The 26,293-nt window shown below is 36.8% G+C and overlaps 2 protein-coding genes across 2 annotated transcripts in view; both read left to right on the forward strand.

Moving 5' to 3' along the window:
- Window positions 1-12,959, forward strand: part of LOC106066317 (mRNA-decapping enzyme 1A-like) — an 84,608-nt gene extending 71,649 nt beyond the window's left edge. Inside the window, exons 9-13 of the mRNA XM_056028059.1 lie at window positions 1,115-1,331; window positions 5,298-5,515; window positions 6,148-6,205; window positions 8,074-8,198; window positions 9,124-12,959. Coding sequence (XP_055884034.1) covers window positions 1,115-1,331; window positions 5,298-5,515; window positions 6,148-6,205; window positions 8,074-8,198; window positions 9,124-9,201 — 696 coding nt within the window. The 3' untranslated portion in view covers window positions 9,202-12,959. The remainder of the gene's footprint in view (window positions 1-1,114; window positions 1,332-5,297; window positions 5,516-6,147; window positions 6,206-8,073; window positions 8,199-9,123) is intronic.
- A 13,093-nt stretch (window positions 12,960-26,052) lies between these two features.
- Window positions 26,053-26,293, forward strand: part of LOC129925977 (mucin-3B-like) — a 32,709-nt gene continuing 32,468 nt past the window's right edge. Inside the window, exon 1 of the mRNA XM_056027584.1 lies at window positions 26,053-26,083. Coding sequence (XP_055883559.1) covers window positions 26,053-26,083 — 31 coding nt within the window. The remainder of the gene's footprint in view (window positions 26,084-26,293) is intronic.

Genomic DNA, 26,293 nt, shown 5'->3' on the forward strand with positions numbered 1-26,293 from the left:
GATTTGATATGCATAGTGTTCCTGAGCTCTTGAGGCAGGGTATGATAGTAAGCTGGTTTTAAACTGAGGACCATCAAGTCAGAAATTACAAGTGTATACTGCGCAAGCACCCCCAGCCTTGATAATTCAATTAAGAATATCAACCCCATGCCTCTTGATAAGTTCAATTAGCTTGAATTGAGTGTAGCCCAAAGGACTTGTTTATTGCAGTGGAGATTTACTCAGTATAATGTTATGAACTGTGGCGGTCATAAACATGTAACTTGATGCCAACATTGTCTACCTCAATGACTTTTGCTGTTAATGAAAACATTGATTGATTACAATTACAAATTTAAGATTGACTTTCATTTTTAAAGTCAACAAGACTTCTAATCATTCTATGTTTACAAAACTTAACTCATGATGGTAATTTAAAAAATAAGTTGATCTGAAATGTAAAATATTTATATTTTTTATGTGTATCATGTAACAAAATTAAACCAAGTTTGTTTTTTTTTAAACTGGTGTCAGGTATGAAGAGTTTCATATCTTGGTATTGTCTTAATCAATATTTTGAATTGTTCTAAATGTCATTCAAACATTGAACAGATAATTGGAATCTCAATTTAATGACCTCATTTAAGTAGAGTTTAACCTTAACTGTGTCAAAGGACTTAATGTTCTTTTTTTTTAAATGCCCAATACAATGGAACTACTACTTCTTCTATGTACACAATGGGTATAAGTACATTGGAACCATTACTCCTTCTATGTACACTGTGGGTTTTGTCAGATATGGCTAAAGAGCTCTTGACATCACTTATTGAGACTGATCAAACAATGTGTGTGTGTTTAAAAAAAAAATATTTTTTTTTAGTTGTTTGTTCAAAAGGGGTGGATTCCCAAAGTATGTCCCTTGTCTCTGACCTTGTTAAAATGAAACTCTAACATCTGTGTTGGAAACTTACTATTGAATGGGGATGCTAAGATGCAGCTCGTCAGTGTTAGAGGACATCCTCTCTACTTTATTTATTTGTTCCTCCTTCCTGTCTTGATACTTTCCAAATTATAAGCTGCACAAACCAGAACTTTTCTTTCTTTGCTTACAACATTGTTATTTTGACATGTTCAGGCTGGCGGTGCTGCACCCACCATTGGCAACTTCTCTGCTGCTAGTCATTCTAGTCGTCAGCCTCATGCGGCCAATGACCCCGGGCAAGACCTGATGCAGTTATTGAGACAAGGCAGAGCCAAGCCACCAGTGGTCAAATCTGTGGGCAGTGAGGGAGACAGTGGAGACAAAGTAACTGGCAAACATGCTGTGGTGAAGAAACTCATTACAACTCAAGGTAAGATTTACTGTTTGGTCATGTCAGACTGTTGAACTTACATAATATACTTTACATTATTCTAGTGTAAAACATATAGAAATCTATTACTTTTTTTTTTTTTCAATAAAATATTTATGTCAATAAAGGACATTTACTTTTACAAATTGCTTAGTCTCTTGTAGTACTGTTGGGGCAACATGCAAGATTTGTCAACCATCTTTCTCCATTCGTCTCAGTCTTTTGTCTTATATATATATATATGGCTCCTTTTGTCTCGAAAGGCAATGGATGCGCCCAAGTGAGTCACTGGTTTTGGCTTAATCTTGAGACGGGGCAGAATCTGGTGTGGCTAATCAAGCCAATTCTAGAACGGCAGACTTTGCCACAATTCGTACATTTGTATGCCTTTGATTTAGGGCTAGCAGACAGGGCAGCTTTCTTTTTTTCCCTCTTGATTAAAGCCGCTTCAATTCTTTTATTCTCAGCAAGGGTTGTCCCAGCACGCACAGTCTGTCTCCATGCACTCCGGTCTTTGGCTATGTTTTCCCACATACTTTCACTGATGCCTGAGGCTCTCATGTCTCGCTTGCAGACATCTCTATATGTTAGTCTTGGGCGGCCCTTGGGTCTGACTCCTTCCACAAGCTCAGCATATAAGATATCTTTCGGGATTCTACCATCTGGCATGCGGGTGACATGTCCGAGCCAGCGTAATCTCCTTTGTGTCAGGAGAGCATACATGCTGTTCATATTGGCCAATCTCAAAACTTCCTGATTGGAGACATGGTCCCTCCAAGAGATGCCCATTATGCGTCTCAGGCAGCGCAAGTGGAAACTATTCAATCTGTGCTCTTGGTACATGTATGTTGACCAGCTTTCACTGCCATAAAGGAGAGTGCTCACAACACAGGCGTTGTAGACTAGGATTTTGGTCGCTGTGGTCAATTTACCATTTTCCCAGACGCGCTTGGATAGTTTTGCCAATGCTGTGGTAGCTTTTCCTATCCTTTTTGTCAGCTCGATGTCTAAGTCTAGGTTACTGACAATTGTTGAACCCAAGTAGGTAAATTCCTGCACCACTGAAAGGGTGTGGTTCCCAATTTGTATTATAGGTATTTCTGCAACGTCTTGTGCCAGGATTTCGGTCTTGGAGAGACTTATAGTAAGGCTAAACTCTTGACAAGCAGCTGCTAAGGCGTTCACTAGCTTCTGTAGACCTCGTTGTGAGTGAGATACGAGTGCCGCGTCATCGGCAAACAGCAGCTCCCTTATCAAGATACGACGCCTTTTCGTTTTGGCCTTAAGACGTGCCAGGTTAAAGAGCCTTCCATCGGATCTGCTATGGATGTATATTCCGTCTTCCAGGGATTTAAAAGCACTGGATAGTACGACTGAGAAGAAGATGCCAAATAGTGTAGGGGCCAGTACACATCCTTGTTTTACACCGCTCTTAATGGAGAATGGCCTGGAGGAAGAACTTTCAAACTGAACGGTGCCCTGCATATTTTCGTGAAAAGCTGACACTAGTTTTCTTAACTTATTTGGACAGCCGATTCTCTCTAGTACAGCAAACAGACCGCTTCTGCTAACAAGGTCAAAGGCCTTGGTCAAATCAATAAAAGCTATGAAGAGGGGCTGCTTTTGTTCTCTGCTCTTCTCCTGTAGCTGCCGCAGAGAGAAAATCATATCTGTTGTAGATCTTCCTGCCCTAAAGCCACACTGCGACTCTGGATAAACACGATCTGCCAGGATCTGTAATCGCTTTAGTAACACTCTAGCAAAAGCCTTTCCGACTATGCTAAGCAGTGAGATGCCTCTGTAATTGTTACAATCAGAGCGGTCGCCTTTATTTTTATAAATTGTAACAATGTTGGAGTCTTTCAATTCCTGGGGGACCATTCCTTGTTCCCAGCACAAGCTTAGCAGTTCATGGAGTGGTTTGATTAGGGCATGTTTTCCAGCCTGAATTACTTCAGCAGGAATGCCATCTCCTCCGGGTGTTTTCCCATGTGCAAGCATGTCAATGGCAATGCTCAGCTCCTTTACTGAGGGCGTTTCGTCTAATTCCGTCAAAACTGGAAGTGATGGGAAGTTGGAAACAGCATTTGGTGAGATGGCGTTTTCAATCTGGTAGAGTTCTGCATAGTGTTCTACCCATCGTTCCATTTGCAGCGCACGATCGCTGATGATTGAGCCATCTTTTGACTTGAGCGGAGCACACTTGCTGGTGTGAGGTCCAAAGGCTTTTCTCAAGCCCTCATATAGTCCTCTTATGTTACCACAGTCGGCACAAGATTGAATATCTTCGCATAGCTCCTGCCAGTATTTGTTAGCACATTGTCTCGCTACTCTTTGGGCATTGTTACGTGCAGCTCTGAGCCTTTTTAAGTTGCTTGGGGTGGGATCCTTCTTGTAGATTAGCATGGCTGCTCTCTTGTTCGTAGTGGCAGTTTCCATTTCTGGTAGACTAGCTTCAAACCAGTCTTCGCTTTTCTTGGTTTTGTTTCCAAAGACCAGTGATGATGTTTGGTAGATTGTATCACGCATAAACGTCCAGCTTTTTTCTACCTCAGTCACAGAGAAGTTTTTAAAAGCTTCCTCTAATTTGTTCTCAAATTCGGTGCAAAGATCAGGATTTTTTGTGCTAGTAGTATTCAGGCGTGATTTTCTTTTTCCCTGTGAAGTGTGGATCTTAGTTGGCAGCAGTCTTGTCCGGCATGACACTAAAGTATGATCAGTATCACAATCCGCGCTTTGGTAGCTACGTGTCAGCAGTATATTTCCAATGTCCTTTTTTCGTGTCAGTATCATATCCAGCTGGTGCCAGTGCCCAGACCTAGGGTGCCTCCATGAGACACAGTGCTGTGGTTTTGTTCTGAAGTATGTGTTGGTAATGCAGAGCTTATGGTATGTGCAGAATTCAAGCAGTCTTTGTCCGTTCTCATTCATCTTTCCGATTCCAAAAAGCCCAAGACAGTCTGGCCAGGTAGTGTGATCTGATCCTACTCTGGCATTGAAGTCACCTAGAAGGATCATATGTTCTTTTTGAGGAATGTTTGCAATGGCTTCTTTGAGGTCTTCATAGAACTTGTCTTTGTCCTCCTGAGGCGAGCATAGTGTGGGGGCATAGGCACTAATTAGAGTGACTTTTCCAGATGCTGTCATCATACTTATGCTTAGTAGCCGTTCCGAGCCACCAACTGGAGGGACTATCATGGGAAGAAGACTGTTCTTGACAGCAAAGCCCACACCATGTATTCGAGTCTCATCCTGTGCTTTCCCTTTCCAAAAGAAAGTGTAGTCAGTCTCGCGGAGCATGCCGTTTTCGGCCAGTCGGGTTTCTTGCAGGGCTGCAATGTCAATATGTAGCCTTTTTAGCTCGTTGTTTATAACTGCCGTCTTCCTTGCATCGTCGATCTGCCTTAGATCATCAGTGAGACCAGGACACATTGTCCTGACATTCCAAGTGGCCAGTCGCATGACAGGGATTTTCTTTTTCAGTTTAAGTTTTCTTCTTTTGTTGCTTGGTGCAAGTTTCCAGCCTACTTGTCGTTTTAAACTAAGCTTTTGTCTTAGAACCTCTTTCAATGGCAGGCCTGTCCATTCTTTTATGTTGTTCTCATTTTGACATAAGCTTTTTAAAAGTCAACATCCCTGCTGCGCTGTAGTAATTACGATAGCCCATTTATAGTGCCTATGAAGATTGGGATGTAAAAATAATTTGAGATTTTTTGTTAGTATGGGCCTTTAAAGTTTATAACTTTTAGAAATATTGGTTGATATTCATATTTAACATTGAATTAGAAATGATGTAACTTCTGTAAAAATAAAAGAATTCTCACTGAAAACTTTCATTTCTAAGTTTGGAGTGAATTCAAAAGTTTTCTAGAAATTTCTGACACCAGGAGATTTGTAGATCTGTACACTAGAATATAGAGCTCAAAATGTGTTGAGTATTCTTTGATTTCGTTTCTGTTGGTTTAGATCCACAGTTTGGCACTAATCGAGGTTTTATACCAGTGACATTGCCTAGTAATGCCCACTCCGTGGATGAGATAGAGAACAGCCTGGTCTACCCTGCAATGCCAGACGCCCCCTTGGCTGAGGATCTGATTAGTGGGAGAAAGAAGGACACTAGCGCCATCTTCCCAACCATACTGAAACCCAGTGATCTTGACCCCAGCCTGGCAAAACCTAAATCAGTACAGTACTTTTTTTGTTCTGTTAATTGTGTTAATTTTTTAATTGTGCTTTTCTTTTAGAAAGATTGTTTTATGAAATGTTTCAGACACGAATCTCTGGGGGTTTTTTATTTTTTAAAAAGATTTTTCATTAGAAAAGAAATTTTTTTTTTCTAAGGTGTTTAGCAAGAAGAATCTCAGTTGTTTTTTTTTTAAGAAGATTCTTTCTCATTACTTGCAAACTTAATTCCAATGTATAGCTATTAAAGACAAGCAAACAATTAGAATGTGTATTGACTTCATGCTCTATGGACAAACCCTACAACTTAAACATTGGTAAAGTGAATATATTAGTGAACAGCTTACCCACACTTTTTCATTTAGATATTTTTAAAAATATAAATGTTTTTTTTGGGGGGTTTTTTTTTGTTTAATCATTTTTAGGTCAGCTCTATTAAAGTATTTGTAGAGCCTCACTCTGGAGTGTACAAGTCACTAATCAACTTTAAAACTTCTTAAGTAAAAGCTCCTATTTTGTTGTTTTCTCTAATAAGTTCCCAGGTTCCTGTCTGAAAACAAAAACATGTCTACTCATTGAAAGCTTATTTCTACCCTCTTGAATGTAACAGTCACCAATGTTTTTATTCCGACAGCCTCAAGCTGGTGCAAACTTTTGTTCTTCAGCTTTACTCACACCTCAAGCATTTTTAGGTAACTCTTCTTCTGGACATTGATTAGCTCCCTTGCATTTTTATTAAAAAGTGAAACTCTTTTGGTTTTGTTTTTTTTTTCAATTCTGAGTTATGGATATTAAATTCCACACATAAAGTGGTAATGTGAAACATTGTGTAGTTTTATCTATAAAGTAGAATGTGAGGTGTATGTATGTTACTTAAAGACATCAAAACCGCTTGACCAATCTTGATAAAACTTGGCAGGAATGTTCCTTGGGTACCAACTTAGACCTTAGTGTATGTATTGTAGCCCTAAAACAAACTTAAGACCCTAAAATAAAAATAAAGTTGTCCGACTCTATTACAGCTATAGTATTTTATGGATCTAGGCCATGTCTACAATGTTGACATAGAAAAGATCGAAAGGATTTAGACCTAGATCTAATTTTAAGAAATACACTTTGGGCAGATAAATTTTTACTTTGACACATGGAAATACAAAAGAAGATCCATTGATTTCATTATATAATAAAATTAACCTTCAATTTTGTGTTTCAAAAGCATTTTTTACATAAATTTGTTCGTTATATCTTTGACTGCAGATTTCCTGACAAACATTCTTTCATTAGACAATACCGTAATGAATCGCTTACTAAAAATTAATTCGTTTAATTGTTTACTTTATAATCCCATCCCTAGATCTAAAACTCTAATTCAACTCTAAGATGATAAAACTTCTCTTCGCACAGATAGTTTTATACTTTAACACATGAACAACCTAATTATAGTCCATTCATTTCATATTTTGATCAAATAAACATTCAAATTTGGTTTTCTAAAGCATTTTTAATAGACTGCATTCGTTTACGAAAGCTGCGAAGCCGGGTTGAGATTGGCCTAGATCTATATTCATTCATGAATCGCGTACTAAAAATTATTTCGTTTAATTGTTCACTTTATAATCCCATTCATTTAACAAAGCTATTGCTCTTTTCGTTTTTAATAGATATGTATGTATCGGCTTTGGGTAAATCCATTTTCGCAAAACTAATTTTATTTTCGTTGCGAAAGAGAAAAAACTTGAAAGGATCATTAGCTACGTTTAACATACATTTAAATCCAATCCACTAGATTAGTAAACACAAACTTAGACACGCAGGCCGCGGGTAATGTCAGGCTAGTATTAAATAAATTAGACTTCAAATTCTTAAAATCTATTTTAAAAATGTGATCATGCCAAAGTTTTTATTTGTTTCTGCAGCTGTGCTTTTTTTTTTTTGTGTGTGTCCTCTGGCCTTCAGCTGTCTTGGCTAAATACTTAACTCTATGCCAAATACTTAACTCTATGCCAAATACTTAACTCTATGCCAGTGAAGGCAAAATGGGACCTTAGTTGATCTTTATATTGCTTACAAGGGAATCGTCTGTTACACCATCCTTATAGCTCGTCACAAAACAAAAAAAATTACCTTTGGTCATGTGGTCATCCCCCTATGTGGGATAAGTGTTTGACCCAGCACCGCTTTCAGTAAGTAGTGCTTCTATACACCGGCCTCCAACTGAACATGGTTATTTGTAAGGTAGTTCTTCCAGCATATCGATGATTTAAGAGTTAAAGGTGTAGCGTCATATTTACTGATTTGTATGTAGCTTTGAGTCATGTACAACTTAGTATTGAAGCAATTCACTGTTATATTGGGGGAAAAAATGTCCTCTGGGATAATAAAGATTATTTTATTATTTTAGTAATTCTTTAATTTGGTGACTTTTATGATAATGTGATGCCAGTGTGTAGCCCTAGAATAATTGTCTTTTTTTCTTTCATATAGCTGTCAGGTTAGTCAATGTTTACGTAAAGAGTTTATGTTACGTGTAGTCCTAATGATTTTGTTGTCCTGTTTCCAGATCATCCTCCGCCAGAGACAGTGGTGCCTGTAGTCAGCCCACCCCCCACCTTGCCATCTTCCACCTCAAATCTTGCACCACTTACCAGAGAACAACTTCAGCAGGCCATGTTACATCTCATTAAGGTATGTAGGTCACACTGAGTAATTGGTTGCTTTTCTCTAATCGGAGACAGACCTCAAATCTTGCACCACTTACCAGAGAACAACTTCAGCAGGCCATGTTACATCTCATTAAGGTATGTAGGTCACACTGAGTAATTGGTTGCTTTTCTCTAATCGGAGACAGACCTCAAATCTTGCACCACTTACCAGAGAACAACTTCAGCAGGCCATGTTACATCTCATTAAGGTATGTAGGTCACACTGAGTAATTGGTTGCTTTTCTCTAATCGGAGACAGACCTCAAATCTTGCGCCACTTACCAGAGAACAACTTCAGCAGGCCATGTTACATCTCATCAAGGTATGTAGGTCACACTGAGTAGTAGGTTGCTTTTCTCTGGTTGGAGACAGACCTCAAATCTTGCTCCACTCAACCAGAGAACAACTTCAGCAGCTAGCTTTGCTCTCCTTTTCTGGATCATAACATGATTGGTGGCTTTTTCTATGAACCCTCTTCTTTTCTAAGTAAAATTACAGATAACTACTGACCAATGAGCAAAGATCAACGACCCCTATAGCTACCTTTGATTTGATTATATAGTCTTTAAAAAATAAACTTATCTGGATAGTTACATAAATATTGACTTTCTGCGAACTTTCTAAGTCCCATCTACTTGTTTATATCATGCCTTCCAGACAGTTCAGGCTGACACAATCTCAATGTCTTGACCCATAATTTCCCATCAGGTTATTGCTCATTCACTATATGACCTGATAATCTAGGCAGTGTTCCTAGCTTGGTTAGCAGGGAAGTGTGTTCAAACATGACACCTAGAATTATTGCAAAAGCTTATGACATTGGTATTCCTGTTTGTGGATATTTTTTTCTGATATTTTTTTTTATCTATTCTTCACACACACTTTTATGTTTTTTTTCTATTTTCCAGAATGATAACAATTTTGTGAGCACACTCCATGCTGCATACCTAGAGAGCTTCCATGCTGCTACAAGTAATAAGTCCTAGGCCTTGATGCCGGGATGTGCTTGTGCTGTTGATGTTTGTTGTGTGGTCAAGTTATGTGGTGTTGCGACGCCAGTGCTGGAGAGTCCATCATCTCTTTATGTCGTGTTGTGACCCCAGGGCTGGAGAGTCCCATCCTTTCATCCAATCTGTGGTTCAATGTTGTTTTAAAAAAAAAAGACTGTTGTGAAATTCTCTGATCATATTTTGCGTGTCACTAGGGAAACTCTCAGTGATATGAACTGACTCGGCTCTGTGTGAAATAAGTCAACTTTTGTTTTAGAAACCTTTTAGTTGGAATGCATTTGTTATAAATAAAAACAATTGATGGTGCTTTAATGTGCGTTTGACTGTGAGTGATGGCACAAGTATGTTTTTTTTTTCAAGAGATTCAATGAATTTTAGGAAATTTTATGTAAATATCTGCTTCCTTTGAATGCTTAAGATGTCTGATTGGAGAATGGTCTTTGGAAGCAGACACAACAGTTGTTGATGTGACCTAATTGGTTGACCTTGTTGAAGCAGTTAAAGTTATAATGAAACACTTGGGCCTTTTGTAAAGAGACATCTGGATAACTGCGTGTACAACTCTGTGGTCATTTTCATTCATTTCAATTATTTACAAGAAGAAGATTCTCTTTGTACCAGTGGTTCATAGCCTGTTGGCCTTGAACCCCAAAGTGTTTTAAAGACTTTTCAAAGCTTTTTTTTTTAATGATGTCATCTGGTAGTCACCTGCACTAAATTCATGACTGTAAGACTCAAAATTGATAACTGCTGTAGTTCATTGAACAACCAAAACTCTTCACCCAGGCTAAAACATTTTTATATGTAGATCAAAACGTTTAATTGTTTAATAAATGTTTCCTAAACACTCATTTTATTATAGCATGGTTAATAGATGTCTTTTTTTTTTTTGTTGTTTTTCTGGAAGTGTGTGAGACAAACTTTTGCTATACAAAAAGAGTTTACATCTAAGTCCAGCTACTTGGTAACACAAAATACTATTTTAGAGAATAAAGTAATTTTATTTTTGTAGTGCAATAAAACTAATGACACCCGCATAGTTTTCAGTTAACTAGGGAGGTATTCTATACTTGTATTTATATACAGTATGATTGGACTGAAATGTTTACATATTAACTTTGATAAAGAAACTTGTGAAGAACTTGATTTGTGTATTAGAATATTGATTGTTTTTTTTTTTTGAGTGTTTTGAGTGAACAACTTTTGATAGCCTGATGGACAACATTTATTTTAGCCTGTCTTATTTTTATGTTTTTCAATTTAGACTTTTGGAGTGGGATGGTTTTGGATTTTAACAGTACTTTTTAAAAAAATAAAAGAGATGTGATCTTGACTCGTAATCTTAACAGACTGTAAATCCAAAGCATCTTTTCTTTACTAAGTATCTAACATCTCGACTGTTCCAGAAATAAAGATAAAAGAAATATGAGTCTAGCATAAATTTCATTAAAAGATTCCCCAAATTTTTTTAACATGTAGCACATGATGTTTATGTGATGTAACATAATTCACTGCCAGGAATCTTTTTGGGTCTCTGAATGGGTTTAGTTCAAGTCCATCAAAATAAGTAATGTTTCAAGAGATGCCACAGAAAGACGAGAAGAACAGTTCAGATATAATCAAAATATATCATTTGTCTTAAATTTTTTATTTATTTAAAACTAAAATTTAATTTTAATAATTTATTTGGTACATTCAAACTTAGTAGGTTGGTTCCATTGTGGCAAAAAATAATTCCTTTATTTGCTTGTTTTATCTTGTGTGTGTGTACGTGACCTACTTAACTAGTTGTATCCAAAAAGGTCACAATATGTTTGTCACATTAGAATTTCATTCAAACCCAAGACTTCTGTTTGATGAGCATTCACCATAAAGATTGAAACCCAAGACTTTTATGTTTTTTTATTTTCTACTTTCACCACAAAAGCACAACGCAGTACCTCATGTAGTTCTATACCTGAGACCTGATGTCTCATGCTAAATAGTTTGTTTTAGTTTTAAAACAACTTTGTTACCCACAGCACTGAAATGAATTATTTCATTCATTATTTTTTCAAGCATCAAATCTGTGGATATTTTTTTTTATTTACAAATGAATTGAAATACTTGTTTCTAACCCTTATGCTAGTTAGGTTTTTGCTAATGTTAACAAGAAGTAAGAATCTATGAAGTGTTTTACTTTTGTTACTGCGCCAAAACATGGAGTTCAACATTTATTATGCTTTGTTTTGTTTTTAATCAAATGTCTAGTTAAAGAATGTGTTTACTTTGAGTTGAGCACAAAAAAATTAATTCCTTTCAGACAGATTGATGAATAACATTTACATGGGGTGGGGGGTTGTCTAATAATTGTTGTTTCTGTTTAGTTGTATCTGTTTAGTTGTATCTCTCAACTTGACCAAATGTTTCATTCAAATTTTGTTCTGTCTGTTCTCTCTGTTCTTCACGTGCCATCTTGATTTGTTTGGGTTTTTTTTGTTTGTAAGTTTGGGATTTTTTTCTTGCCATGACCTCTGGCTCAGCCTGCTCAATGTCTTTGTTAGCAACAACTTTTGATGTTGTCTGGTGTGACATGAAATGAAGTTGTTGATGTCATCTGTTATATCTGTGGGTTTTTTTTTTAAATCTGCAAGCTAGATATTTTGACATATCATAAGACTGACTAAATGTTAGCTGCTAGATAGTGTATGCCTGTTGTTTTTTTGTTTATTGTTGAGAGCAATACTTCTGCATGGTGAAATGACCATTTTTTAGGCTCTGTTTAAAGCTGTATTGGTCTTTGCTACCTTTACCTTGTCAGCACTAAATTGCTGTATTGTAGCTTTAATGAATCTCTACTAGAACACTTTCTGAAACAAAATTGTCAAGATGCATGTGAATGTGTGGACTTGTCAGAGAATCCTATTTATTGATCCAGTGGGTGAAAACAAAAATGACTTTTTTTGTTCAATGCAAGATGTTGAATGTAGTTAACAATGGTTCGATGACTTCATTTCTTTTTTTTTTTCTTGTTGTTTTGAAAGTGATTTTTTGTCGCTGGGTAGTGACCTTGAACTTGTGCTGAACATGTCTGCAGTATGGAGGATATCAAATGTTTAATTAACTAAAAATATGTTTAACTGTGTGTGTTTGTGCATGGTGTACATGTGAATGAAATTATACTAAATGATAAGATTTATTTATAGACATTTATTTTCATGTCTTGAATTTTGTTAGTTAAATTGTTGACCAATAATGTGGGTCTTTTTGTTTCTCTTTCTCCCATTCTCTAATTTTCTCCCTCTCTCTTGGTCTCTTTCTCTCTGTGTCTCTCTTTCTTTCTCTCTCTCCATTCTGTATCTCTCTCAAATGTATGAAATATTGAAATGTTGATATTGTTGTTTGCTATTGACTTATTTCATGATGTGACTGCTTATTTTACAAAGATGCTTGTATGTCTGAGTTGACAAGAGACAGAGACAGGAGTTTACAGTGTTGCAATACAAGTCACTTAAGAAATCACTTACATTGAATGTTTGGTCTCTCCACACTCTGTCAAAACAATGAAAGATAGAGACCAGCTTTCTATTTTTGATGATGTTTAAATGTCTACATTTCTTTGTTTGCCACTTACACTAACCATAAGAGACATAATGTATTGTTTCCCCCATTGTGCTCAACCAAGACCACTTCAGTCATTGTAAAGGGGGGGGGGGTATTAGAGTTTTGCTGTGAATCTCCTTAAACATATATTCAGGTCAAACCACCAGAATGTTAATGAGTTTCTTTTCTCTGAACTCTTCACAAACAATGTCTATTGCTTGATGCCACGAAGAGAGGAAGAAACTGCAAAAAAAAAAAAATTGGTCTAATTATAAAAAAGAAAGATTGTTATTTTATGCTAGATTTAATTCCATCTTTTGATAGTAAATTTCCTAATGTGAACATTTCCTTGGTATTTTTTGTTCATATTGTTAATAAAAAAGGGGTAGAAAACTGTGCATTTCATTAGAGCAATTTAGAGTTGTCTTTTACTAGCCCTCAAAATTGCTTCTATTCTCTTTTGATATATGTCCCCCCATTGTTTGAAGTCTCTCGGATGTTTCAAGACAATGTGCAATAGATCCCAAGTTTTATTTCTTTATTTCATGTTGCTGTTGTTTTAAATTTCAGTGATATCTTGTGACATGCAAAAATGTTTATGGACTGGAAGGGATTCAGCCACTAAGTAGTGGACATAACTAGTATAAGGAAGTGTGTGATCTAATGATTCTTTAGAGGGAGGTAACAAGTTCACCACTGAGAGTCTGGTTTTATTTTGGTAGTCATAATATGTTTAAAGAGATATTTGTCCAGGATTTAATGAAGTGAATCAGTATTTTATTCATACTCAGTTGAACTAATATATTGACCAACTATTAAGATACTTACAATTCTAGAATGAAATAACATCATTACTCTATATGACATAAACTGGTGTGTGTGATTAGGTACATTAGACATTGAAGTAATATTGAACGAACTATTTGAACTATTTACGTAATGTGAGTTTTTTTGTCATGAATGAATCTGTGTTTTTTAAATTATTGGTGATTGAATGTAGAATCCAATCTGTGTTTGTAGTGTTTGGACTGCTGGTCACAATTCACACAGCTTCCAAGTCTGAACAAAGGGACATCATCCAGTTTACTTCTGAAGAAATCTTTAATAAACAAATATTCTGTTTGCATGTAACAAGTCCAGCCAACTTTTGGATGACAATTTATGTTATGAGTTATCGTGAGATACTAAATTTAGATTCTAAAACTTACAGGAAATTAGTTGAGTCTTTGAGAGATGATTCACACAACAAAAATAGTGATATTGTTGATTTTAACAAACACGGTAGTTTGGTCCTAAAGGTAAAATAAAGAATTTTGAAATGAATTTTTGTTTGTTTAATTTTTACACCATGTGGATATTTTGTGTTCTATTATATGATTTTGAAATATTAATAAATATTTCTTTAATTCTAGTTAAGGGAAGGTATAGGATGGGTTATTGAAATGTTAATATAATATTTCTTTAAATCTAGCTTGGGGGAGTTATAGGATTGGGGAAATTTAAATTGCCTATGTGACATTTGCGAAATCTGATGTCTTTTTATTTACATTCAAGTCTTAGGATGCTTTTACTGGGTGCTTTGGTTACTGGAGACCTTGTCGGATCATAAAAATACCTGGGTACGCTATTCTGCTTCAACGTGGCACTCGGGTGGAAACAATTACTAGGGGAAGTAATTGGGCTAAATGAATAGCAAAACAAAACTCCTGTGGGAGTGTCCAAGGGAATGCGAGAGCTTTCCCATTACACGGTGCGGAGTTGAAAGAGAGTTTCCACGTCACTGTCGATAATCCATGCGCCGTTCCTCAACATAGGAAAATGGCGGGGGTTCCCGGTGTGCTCGGCCTTCGGCCATGCAATCTAGTCCATGCGCCCGGAGTGGCGGATATATCGGAAATAGCAATGTTTTACATAGACATTAAATTGGATCTCTTCCAGACAGAACGGTATGTTCAAGCAGGCTTACACGCCTAGAGCTCGAAGATCCTTCGACTCAACTCTTTTGACAATTACACGGATCATAAAATACCTGTGAGCCATTTTATATGCAAAGAGAATTTTTTTTATAAAAACATTTAAAATATTTCTTGAATGCTAATCAAACGAAGGCAATCAATACTAATTAAAACTAATTCGAGTTTTCAAAAAAACTCTGGAACAAAAGAAATGAAAGCCATGTGGAGTCCTTTGACCATAGATTTCTATTGAGATAATTTAGTGCATAGACTCTTGTAGAATACTAGAGGATGTGTGCCTATCAAGATTCAACAAGTACTGATGATCACAAAAAAAGGTTTTACTTTTATGACAATTTATGTGACATTAAAATTTTTTAAATCCATCTTGATTAAGTGTATCGACACGGCTACTGTTCAGGAGGAGTGACGCCCGGGCGCCCTCTTTCCCATCATTCGCAGTGTAAGTGGCTCTATGTATTATTTTAATAAAGAAAAACAACTCGTATTGAAAGAAAAAAAGCAGTTATTTCCCTTGGACCATTTACTCCTCTTTCGACCTACTTCCAGCCAGTGCAGTGAATGTCTCATGCCGGTAACATGTACAACAGTGCCCACAATAAGACATCTTGGCGTGTCTTGCAGACATGACATTGTTGTTTCTAATAGTCCACAACATGTTACTTTTGTCCAGCAATGTCCCGATAGATAGAAAATAAAATAAGCCATTAGTATCTTTAGGTATCAACTGTTTTATATTTAAATTTAGAACAGATGTGTCCTACATTTGGCAATACAACATGACCTTGACCTTTACATTTGATAACGGACCACTAAACATTTACTCATTTACATTAGCTTTCATTCTTTTGAGATTTTTATAAGTGACACTTTCCACAGTCTTTCTCCCCCTTCCCCCTCTTTCTCTCCTTCTGTAATAATTTTGTCCATGTATGAAATTCAATGAGGTAGAGCCTAGTGATTTCTAATATATTGTAGATCTATACATGTATTTTACTTTTATTTTAATAACTTTTAGGTCTCTGCATACTTTTGGTATTTCTACCTGCATTTATTATTATTGTTGAAATGAATTAACTTATACTTATAGCAAACTAAAACATAGCTGTTGAAAGTTATAGAGGTGGATGGAGAATGAAAAAATGGGGGGGGGGGGGAATAATTGCCTGTCCTTGACACTTCATTTGACCGATATATTGTGGTTGAACATAAATACATAAATGTGTTAGAGATTATGTCCTAGGGGTTAAAGTTGACTTGGAAAACCCCAAACTTTTTTATATTATTATTTTAAATATTAATAATCCAAATGATTTGTTTGACATTCAAACGCATGTCATCTATTTTAAGGCATGATGTAATATAACCAGGCCTTTATTGTGCAACTAGCGTCATACCTTCACTATGTTCTTACAAACACGGGTTTGTTTGTTGTTTGTTTTGTTGTGTTTTGCAACTATACACTGTCTAATGAATTACTTATAGGCCTACATAAAAGAAAATATCTTTTAAATATCGGTACCGACACATTTTTAAAAAGTGAATTGATCTTACTCTTTATGTCGGCATTGCAGCCTATAGTATGGTATAGTTCTGTCTTGAGTTTTTATGAGAGACCTGTTTTAAGTTGAAGTTGAAGTCTGTATTACAATGTAGGCTTAGGCGTAATCACATAGTACATCACACGGAGGTCTACCGGTACATAGTTGTGTTACCGACAAACTTATGTTGAAAATATATATATAATAATAATATGGCCTGTCCTCGAGTCCGAAGATTAGTGAGGAATGCAGTATTTTCCGTGGCTGCGCAGTCCCAGCTGTGACTTACATATTTTGCCACATCCAGGGCAAGCATAACCATTGTCCGCAGTTGACCGATTTAGATTTTCTTTTCGCCGTCTGCGTTTGTCCTCGGCAGCTGATTTTCTCAAATGTGTATTCCGCGGCCTTCGTGAGTGACCTCCAGCTGTCTCGTTCTGAGGCCGCATGCAACCAGGTGCTCTCTTCTATGTCAACCAAGGAAAGTTGACGCCTAAGCTGGTCTTTGAAGCGTTTCCTGGGGGCTTCTGTTACGTCGACCACTTTTTAGCTCACCGAAATAAAGATTGCCTTTGGCATACGTTCGTCTCCCATACGGGATACGTGCACTGCCCAGCGTAACTGTCGGACCATAAGAAGTCCCTCTATACTGTCCATATCGGCGTTCGCAAGGACATCGCTGTTTGTAGTGCGGTCTTGCCACCGTTTTCCAGGATGGAGCGCAAGCATCTTTGGTGAAAGCGCTCAAGAAGTCTTAGTTGTTTTCTGTATAGTGTCCATGTCTCTAACATCTGTCAATAAATTAGAAACATTTTCATTGGTAAGATACTTTAATTTTTTTTTGTTTTGTTTACTGAAATTTTTTTTTTAAATGAGTAAAAACCCTGCCTTGGATACAGTTGTTGTTTTTTACCACTGGTTTATGTTTTAGGACTTTGAAAAATTATATTTTGTTTGTTAGGTTTTTATTTAAACACAATGACATAGTCTTATTCTTTATGCTAGGACAATTTCGTACAAGTACGAAGTACAATTAGAGCATGAAATGGTTTTCCTGAATCAGTCAGAAAAACTTACGACTTTGTAGAGTTTGTCTCTAATTAACATACACGACTAGTTTACACGTGAATACGTATAGGGCGTAATTTTGGGGGAGTTTATATGAGTGGTTCTAATGTAACCGTGTGTAAAGGGTGGATGGTTTGGTTTGGTAGGCTGAAAAGATTCTGATGTAACCAAGAGATGGTCTGTCGTAGTTCAAGTAAACAGGGGGGGGGGGCGGGGGGAATGAGAGTTGAAGAAAGAAACCAGTGACAGCCCAGTGACAACAAGACGCGTATTTTTTAGAGTGAGTTTTCATTTGTTTAGTTTTCTGTACATTCATTCTTAATTTGTGTTTCTACATTCATCGAAGTCGAAAGTTGTGTGTATAGTTATCGATGAAAGTTACTTTTAGTTTTTGTTTTAAAAAAAAAGTTTTGTTAAATTCTAGTTCAAACTTTACAATAAGAATGTAATACGCCTATGCCGTGTAAGTTGTAGGCCTACTAGTTGTTTGTACCCACAAACCAACGACACAAGTATCAACAAGGATATTTTTTATTTTCAAAGAACGTCTGTAATTAATAACATACGAGGATAAGATAAATGGCTTGGCGGAAATCAAGAGCAGACGATATTTATTAACAGGAAATGTCTATAGCAGTAGTGGACAACTTTGTTGGGGAGTCGTAGACATTTAATGTTAAGGTCTGCATCACCCAAAAAAAAAAAAAGCTTTTGTGTCTAATGTATCAGAGCCCATGTGGAAAAAAGTTTCGAGAGGCCGAGTAGCCCTGCTTCAAGGGCAGAGTAGCCCTGCTTCAAGGGCAGAGTAGCCCTGCTTCAAGGGACGAGTAGCACTGCTTCAAGGGCTGGGTAGCAATGCTTCAAGGGCCGGGTAGCACTGCTTCAAGGGCCGGTAATTGCCAGCGGACGGAGCTTGGTCATAATTGGCCAATGAGAGAGGTGAGTTAATACGTAACTGTTATGGAGTGTGTGTTTTTAAGGTAACCATGAGGAAAGAAGAGCGGATGTTTCTGATGAAACATCAAGCTGGTCTGCCTTAATGAATGTCAATAGAAGTCACGTGGGTGGAAGGGAAGATGTGAGACAGAAAGGACTTGTATTTCTTGTAGTGATTTAGGTTTAGTGTAAATATCATTTCATTTTGTTACTACTAGATCTAGATCTCAAGTTCTCTTTATAAATAAACGTTATATTCAAATGTTACTTTTTTTTTTTAAAGAAGTCTGTTTAAGTTCATTACTGAAAGTTTAATATTGAGAATTAGATACGCTTGTTTCGACTCAGGCCAGAATGAGACAACATATGTACCGGAAGCTCAAAATTGGAACCAGTGAAATCTGCCCGTGTGGAGTGTCACCAGAGAATGCCGATCACGTCCTCCAAAACTGCTCTCTTTACCAAGAGGCTCCTACAAGACACTGGCCCCAAAACACCCCAATAGAAAGAAAACTATATGGAGAGCTCCCTGATTTAGAAACCACTGCGCAGTTCATCTCATTTATTGGTCTAGTGACTCTAGTCATTTGAAGGCTTCAACATAAACATGAGCAGGAAGAAGATACGCCTGCATCGTTTTAGTTGTACTAGCTGCTAGGAGCTATAATACCTTATCTACCGACCAACAACAGTCAAGTACTATATAGACTATGTACACTAAGATGACAGGCAGTGTGGGTCAGTTTGACATGTGGGCAGGCTAAAGAACGTTGCCCGTGTCATCTTGACATGCGTTTTAAACTATCTCCTCCTGACCCCACAGTACAAACAGAAATGTGTTTGTGCGCACGCGTGTGTGTATACACCCTTAAATATACAGGCCCCAAAAAAAGTTTTAGGTAAAGGCTGCATGGCAAACAGTTATGATTAAAACATCTCGCGGCGACGTTCCATTCAAGACGTCTGCTGTGTGTGAGACCTGGTTATAGACCTAAGGCGATGATGTAACGCGGGACGTGCGTATGTGTGTGTCGCGTCTTCGCCCAGTGATGTGTGTGTAGGCCTAAGTAGGTGTGTGTGTGTTTTCCCTGCATGCTCTCTATAAGCTCTGAAGGCACCTGACCTTTTGAACACCCTGTGACAGATGTGACCACTATCCAGGTCAGACAACCTACTAACGTTTTTTTTTTTCATGACGTCATTACTTTGGAATTTTCATTATGACTCACAAATGGTCATTGTATGAATTAAATGGAGAGATTTCACAAGAGAGAGAGAAAGAGAGAGAGAAAGAGACGGAAGATTGTATGCACATTATTATAGCTTTTATATAGCGCTACTTTCATGCTTATAGCATGCTCAGAGCGCTTTGGTCCAATCTCATTTGTGGACCAGTGGGGGGAGGGGTATCTAGGACTCTGCCCGAGTCGGGTGTCGAACCTCGAGCCCCCTTCTAGGTAGCCAAGACAAGCCAAGTTCAAGCGCCTCTCGACCACGCTTCCCACATACATGTTTGATACAACGTACAGTTTAATACGCGCTTCTTTGTTAATTCACTTTTTTAATGCTATATTTACGTGTTCGTGTGGGTGAACACGATTGATGAAGAGGGGCCGCTTCGAGTTTATGTGTAACACAAACTCCTTGTAAAAAAAAAAAAAAAGTTATGTAAAGTTTCCCTTTCAGACCTTGCGATATATGTGGCAGATGGTGCAAAGTTCTTCTGTTTCTATGGCCAACAGTTAACGAGCAGGGTGTCATGTGGCCAGCACAACGACCAGCCGCCTTTACTTACCCCAATTAAAGTCAGGTACCCATTAGAGTTGGGTAATATATTGTAATATATTTTTAACCAGTGGCGTTACTAGATTCGGTGTCAGCCGGAGAGGATCGCACTCCCCCACCCCCACCCTTTAGTGACGCCACTGTTTTTAATCTCTAACATTTTTGACCTCAAATACAGTGTCTGTAAAATCTTTGTTTTCAAGTGATACAGTTGTTGTTTTTTTTTTCAACATCTGGTCACATCCATCAACTTACAAGTGTACACATCCATCAACTTACAAGTGTACACATTTTAGTGCTCCATTGCTGAAGTGTGCAGACAATTTTACGTAGGACAACATCTGCAGCCTGAGTTGTCTCCCTTGACTCGGTGTGGGGGTAATGTGTGACAGATACGTGTCTTCTGAGACATGGCTGGACATCCATCACTCAGACCTCTTGACATTTCTTTAATAGAAACATTCGTCTCAGGTCAAAGTTCATACGCTGTTTATCTCTTGGTATTCTGTTATTTAGATGTACAATCACGCTCACGTTACATTTATTCAACTGTACACTTTTTGAAATGTAACATTGTGCAAGGGTACGCTCCTCACCTCAGGCTAGAAGCTGCCCGCCTTACCCTTGAAGGTGTCCAGACTCCACACCACACTATATCAAAAATAGATTATTTTTAACAAAATATGCTTATGAAATGTAACAAAACATCAAGAATATGTTTTAAAAAATGATTTTTTTTTTAGAGCCTAAGGGGAAAAACTCCAAATTTACAACTATATATCCCAATAATGTAGAAGTTATTCCCTTTTTTACCATTAACTCATTGACTGCTTGGTTCATTTCTTAATTGATTCATGTTTTGTTAGGTACAATAAATAATTGTTTAAGGTTTCAACTTTATCCGATAATTGGTGTTGAGAAAGAATGTATACATTTATCTAAGAGGAAAAATACTCTAAACATTGAACCATATCTCTAAATACTGAAGAATTGTTTTCCCTTGCAGGTATCGAACAAAATAATTAATTACCAGTAATTATTTACTAATTGGTATTTTATTTTTATTGATTCGTGGATTGTCTTCTCCATTGAATAATTCTGCAAAGTTTCAACTTGATTCGAGAATGGGTGTGGGAGATATAACGTGTTAAAAATTTTACCAGACAGACAGACAGACAGAATGTGTTGATACATTGTAAAAAGGGAAGTGAGATTAAAGAAACACGTAACTCTTTTTCTTGACAAATAGGCCTACTGTGCTTTTAGATTCATTCGATTTTTTCATGGGCATTAACGCGGATGTTTGAAGAGGGTCAAGGCCTCACTAATTCATGTCTACGGCTCCACACTTTACGAAGGTTCTGTTCTTACATGAGCTGGAGTGGCGGTCCTTTCGAGAAATATGTGCGGTTCTTCCACCAAATGTGACGGTCACATGCTAGGAATAGGAAGAAATTCTCCGTCGGTGCGCGTCTGCGTTTAAACTGGCCTAGAGTCCGTGGACTTTACTAGGTAAATGGCGTGACTCAACCCAGATAGGACTTGGGTCCACGCCTGTCCGCTGAAAGGACTTCTTCTCAGTGGTCAAATGGTCATGTGTCCCTTCTAGCTCCAGTACCCACAAAATGAAAGAGTTTCGTACTACAGTCTGTAATAACTGTTTGATGGTACAGTCTGTATTGATAGTTTGGTGCTACTGTCTGTATTAATAGTTTGGTGCTACTGTCTGTATTGATAGTTTGGTGCTACTGTCTGTATTGATAGTTTGGTGCTACTGTCTGTATTAATAGTTTGGTGCTACAGTCTGTATTAATTGTTTGGTGCTACTGTCTGTATTGATAGTTTGGTGCTACTGTCTGTATTAATAGTTTGGTGCTACTGTCTGTATTAATTGTTTGGTGCTACAGTCTGTATTAATAGTTTGGTGCTAAAGTCTGTATTAATAGTTTGGTGCTACTGTCTATATTAATAGTTTGGTGCTACTGTCTGTATTAATTGTTTGGTACTACTGTCTGTATTAATAGTTTGGTGCTACAGTCTGTATTAATAGTTTGGTGCTACAGTCTGTATTAATTGTTTGGTGCTACTGTCTGTTTTAATAGTTTGGTGCTACAGTCTGTATTAATAGTTTGGTGCTACAGTCTGTTTTAATAGTTTGGTGCTACTGTCTGTATTAATAGTTTGGTGCTACAGTCTGTATTGATAGTTTGGTGCTACAGTCTGTATTAATAGTTTGGTGCTACAGTCTGTATTAATTGTTTGGTGCTTCTGTCTGTATTAATAGTTTGGTGCTACTGTCTGTATTAATAGTTTGGTGCTACAGTCTGTATTGATAGTTTGGTGCTACTCAACCTTTCTGATGTTTGGTAATACATACCGATTCAAAGACCACTTCTTCTACATTCCTCTTTATGATTCCAGATTCTCTCAGTTGTATGAGTTAAAACTCACAATAATTGTTTTTTTCTCCTGAAGCTATCTAGTTGTACACATCTACAGCCCAACATTTCAAACTGCGTGTCAGGACGACCTTGACCTACTAACAAACTAATTTCTGAATTTGTTTGTAAGAGAAAAAAAATATTGATAATATCTTCACTGCACATATGCATGTTTCAAGTGCTGAAATCTTCCTTGTCACGCCCTATGTAAGGTGTCGACACTTTCGCCATTGTTACAAGATGGAACGGGGAGAGAACTACAGGCGACCAGGTCAATGGGTTCCCAGATGTGTGCTAGAAGCAGACGTGAATCAATTAAGTCATTACTACTGAATGACACTAAACACCTGGTGTAGAGTTAGCTGCATTGTGCTTTTTGTTCTCTGCGTGACGCTGACAAATTGTATGCAGTTTTGAGCTTACCATTTCTCGCTTTTTTTTAAATAGATGTTTTTTAAAGCAAAATTTTCATTCTAAATACTGTTTTGTATTATTTTATTTTACATTTGCTACTATTGATAGCATGTAGTGTCTGGTTTCTGCTTTTTTTGTTTCTAAACTCTAGGCCTCCATCTTGTTTATATCTCGGCTCGACCTTTGTACGTTCAAGGTCACGAGCGTGCGACGAGTGGACACTTCAGTCTGTGGTTCAAGTGGAGAAAGGTCATGGTAATTAGATCCGACTTGCAGTGACCCATATAAAGAAGATCAGGATGGTTTTGTTAAAGCCTGTGTGTAACTCGTATAAGTTATGGTCAGTTTATATTGATCGGAGATAGGAAACGGTAGAGGGAAGGAATATAAATAAGTTTGTTGTCGTTTCTTAAATTTTTATATATTTTTTTTTGGGGGGGGGGGTCATTTGTCCACAGTTAAACACAACTAATAGGACTAATTGACGATTTTTCAAAAGGTTTAGATAATAGTGAGCCAATAGATGCTAACTTTTTAGATTTTTCCAAGGCTTTTGACAAATTTCACCACCATAATTTGCATAAAATATTAAAATATTTTGGCATTGATGGTCCATTGCATGAGTGGATTAAAGATTTTCTGATAGTGAGAGAACAAACTGTAATAATAAATGGCTCTAAATCAACATCAGTAACAGTAAACTCAGGTGTTCCTCAAGGAACAGTCTTAGGTCCACTACTATTTTTAATTGACATAAATGATTTACCAAATTGCATTAGTTCAGGAACAAAAGTCAGACTATTCGAAGACGATTGCATAATATATAGAACAATAAAAACAACACAAGATACAAAATTTTACAAAGAGAATTAGATGAATTATAGAAATCGGAATCAAATTGGAGCATGTCCTAACCTAGAAAAATGTCAGTTATTAAGAGTAACAAAAAAAACTATAACAAATTAATTCCACTTATCTTATTCATGGTAAACCAGTAAACACAGACTAAAAACGCAAAATATCTAGGTGTTATAATAAATGAAAAACTGTCATGGAATCCACATATTGATGAAACTATAAAAAAAAAAATCAAACACAGCATTATGGTTTATTAAAAGAAATTTCTATAAATCAAATAAGAACATGAAACTAAAATGTTATTTAACCTTGGTTAGGCCAATAATAGAATATGGATCCTCCATTTGGGACCCCTCAACTCAAGAAAACATTAAGAAACTAGAACAGACACAAAATAGAGCAGTGAGATTCATAACTAACGAATATTCACATTTGACTAGAGTAACACCTTTAGTAAAATCACTAAATTTAGAAAGCCCTCAGGACAGAATACTCAAAGTAAAGTAGCAATCATACATAAAACACTGAACCATAATCTTCAAATACAAAAACAAAATCTAATAAAATACTCAGAAAGGTAAAGGCACATTCCTCGTTCCATATGCTAGGACAAATTTGTACAAACACTCCTTCTTCCCTAGTGCTATTAGAGCATGGAGTGGGTTGCCTGAGCTAGCCAAGAAAACCAGTGACTGGGCAGAATTTAATTCATTGGTTAATATGCATGACTAAATGCATGACGCGTAGGACGTAATCATCTTTTTTTTTTGAAGTAACGTCTGTATTATATAAGAAGAAGAAGAAGTCTGAAAGGGGAACTTTACTTTTTTTTAAATAGAAGAACTGAAAGTAATCTTTAAAAAGCAGACATTTAAATTTACTGAAGAGAACAAATAACACTTGACCTGCAGGTATAATGAATGTCAGTAAGTTTTAGCTTTGTTGACAGTAACAACAGAAAGAAACATATATATATATATATGATAGGGTTAGGATCTCCTATATTATTTATTTTATCGGGGCTCATAAATTGGACCAAACACATATGAAAAGGTCACCACGACACAGAGGGGTCCCGGGTTTGACACCAGCCCGTGAGAACATGTCGTTGGTAGGTCATAATGTCACAGGTGTACCGCTCTGTCCGTGCCTCGTTCTGTTATTGGATGTCCGGAATAGCAGCCAGTCTGCACTCGTGCACAGCCTGGGAGGGGATGCGCCGGTGCGGTCTCAATAGATTGTTGGTTTTGAGAGTACTCTCAATACGTTCGTTAAAACGAACAATTTATTTGGATATAAATGATCTGTGTGTATATGAAACAACCAAACATTGTTTGATTTGCCTCTTAACATCTTATAGACGGTAACAAGTTGCAGTTGGGTCATAAACGTAACCATTGATTGGATAAATGACTGTCTTATAATGTTTTCACCTGATTAATTAAGCTAACAATAACAGTAAGTCACCTGTGTACGATGTAGACCGCGATACGCACTTTAAAATATTTAGCCTAAAAAGTGGCTGTCTGGTCGAGTGGAATGCACTTCAGACCGTCGTCACGATGATTCCGAGTTCGAACTCGGCCGAGACTAGGTCAAAGGTCACGTTGAATTCTTCATGTCTTAAGAAAAGTGCGAAACTTGGAAAATAAACATATAATAAATAATCTCATCATCCACTGATAGATCTATATCAAGTTTTGTTTTCCACTGATACATCAAGTTTACTGATAGATCTTTATCAAGTTTTGTTTTCCATTGCTACATTAAGTTTTATTTTCCACTTATAGATCAAGTTATGTTTTCCATTTTCCACTGATACATCAAGTTTTGTTTTCAACTAATGTAGGTCCTATCAATTTTTGTTTTCCACTGAAACATCAAATTTTATTTTCCACTGATACATCAAGTTTTGTTTTCAACTGATGTAGGTCCTATCAATTTTTGTTTTCCACTGAAACATCAAATTTTATTTTCCACTGATAGATCTATATCAAGTTTTATTTTCCACTGATATATCAAGTTTTGTTTTCCACTGTGATAATATTGAGCTTGAAGGCTTGAATGAAGTAAAAGAAGAGTTAATGAAACTGTGTAATAAAACTACCTTATAATGAGCAGTTTAAAAAAAAAAGAACTATAGTAAACATGATTAGAATTTAGAACTTTGTTGATTTCTCTTTTATTTGTTCCAAACTATCCATTTGTTTCAAATAAATAAATAAAATGACCAATAAGAGCGTCAATAAGTCGATCAGTAAGTTGACCTTTGGGTGTCTAGAGTGTATCTCTTCAACACGGGGAGTCTTTGTCCCAGTTCCAACCTCCAAATGTCTACTATGTACACCAGATTTGATTTCTTTTTAGCGAGTTCTATTGAAATAGATTTCATTTATTCCCACGATACTTGTGAAGCTGCAGACATCTTGCTGCTCGATTACTAGACGTGGACACGAATGTGTATGTG

The sequence above is a fragment of the Biomphalaria glabrata genome, chromosome 4, assembly GCF_947242115.1.
Source record: "Biomphalaria glabrata chromosome 4, xgBioGlab47.1, whole genome shotgun sequence".
Lineage (NCBI taxonomy): Eukaryota > Metazoa > Mollusca > Gastropoda > Planorbidae > Biomphalaria > Biomphalaria glabrata.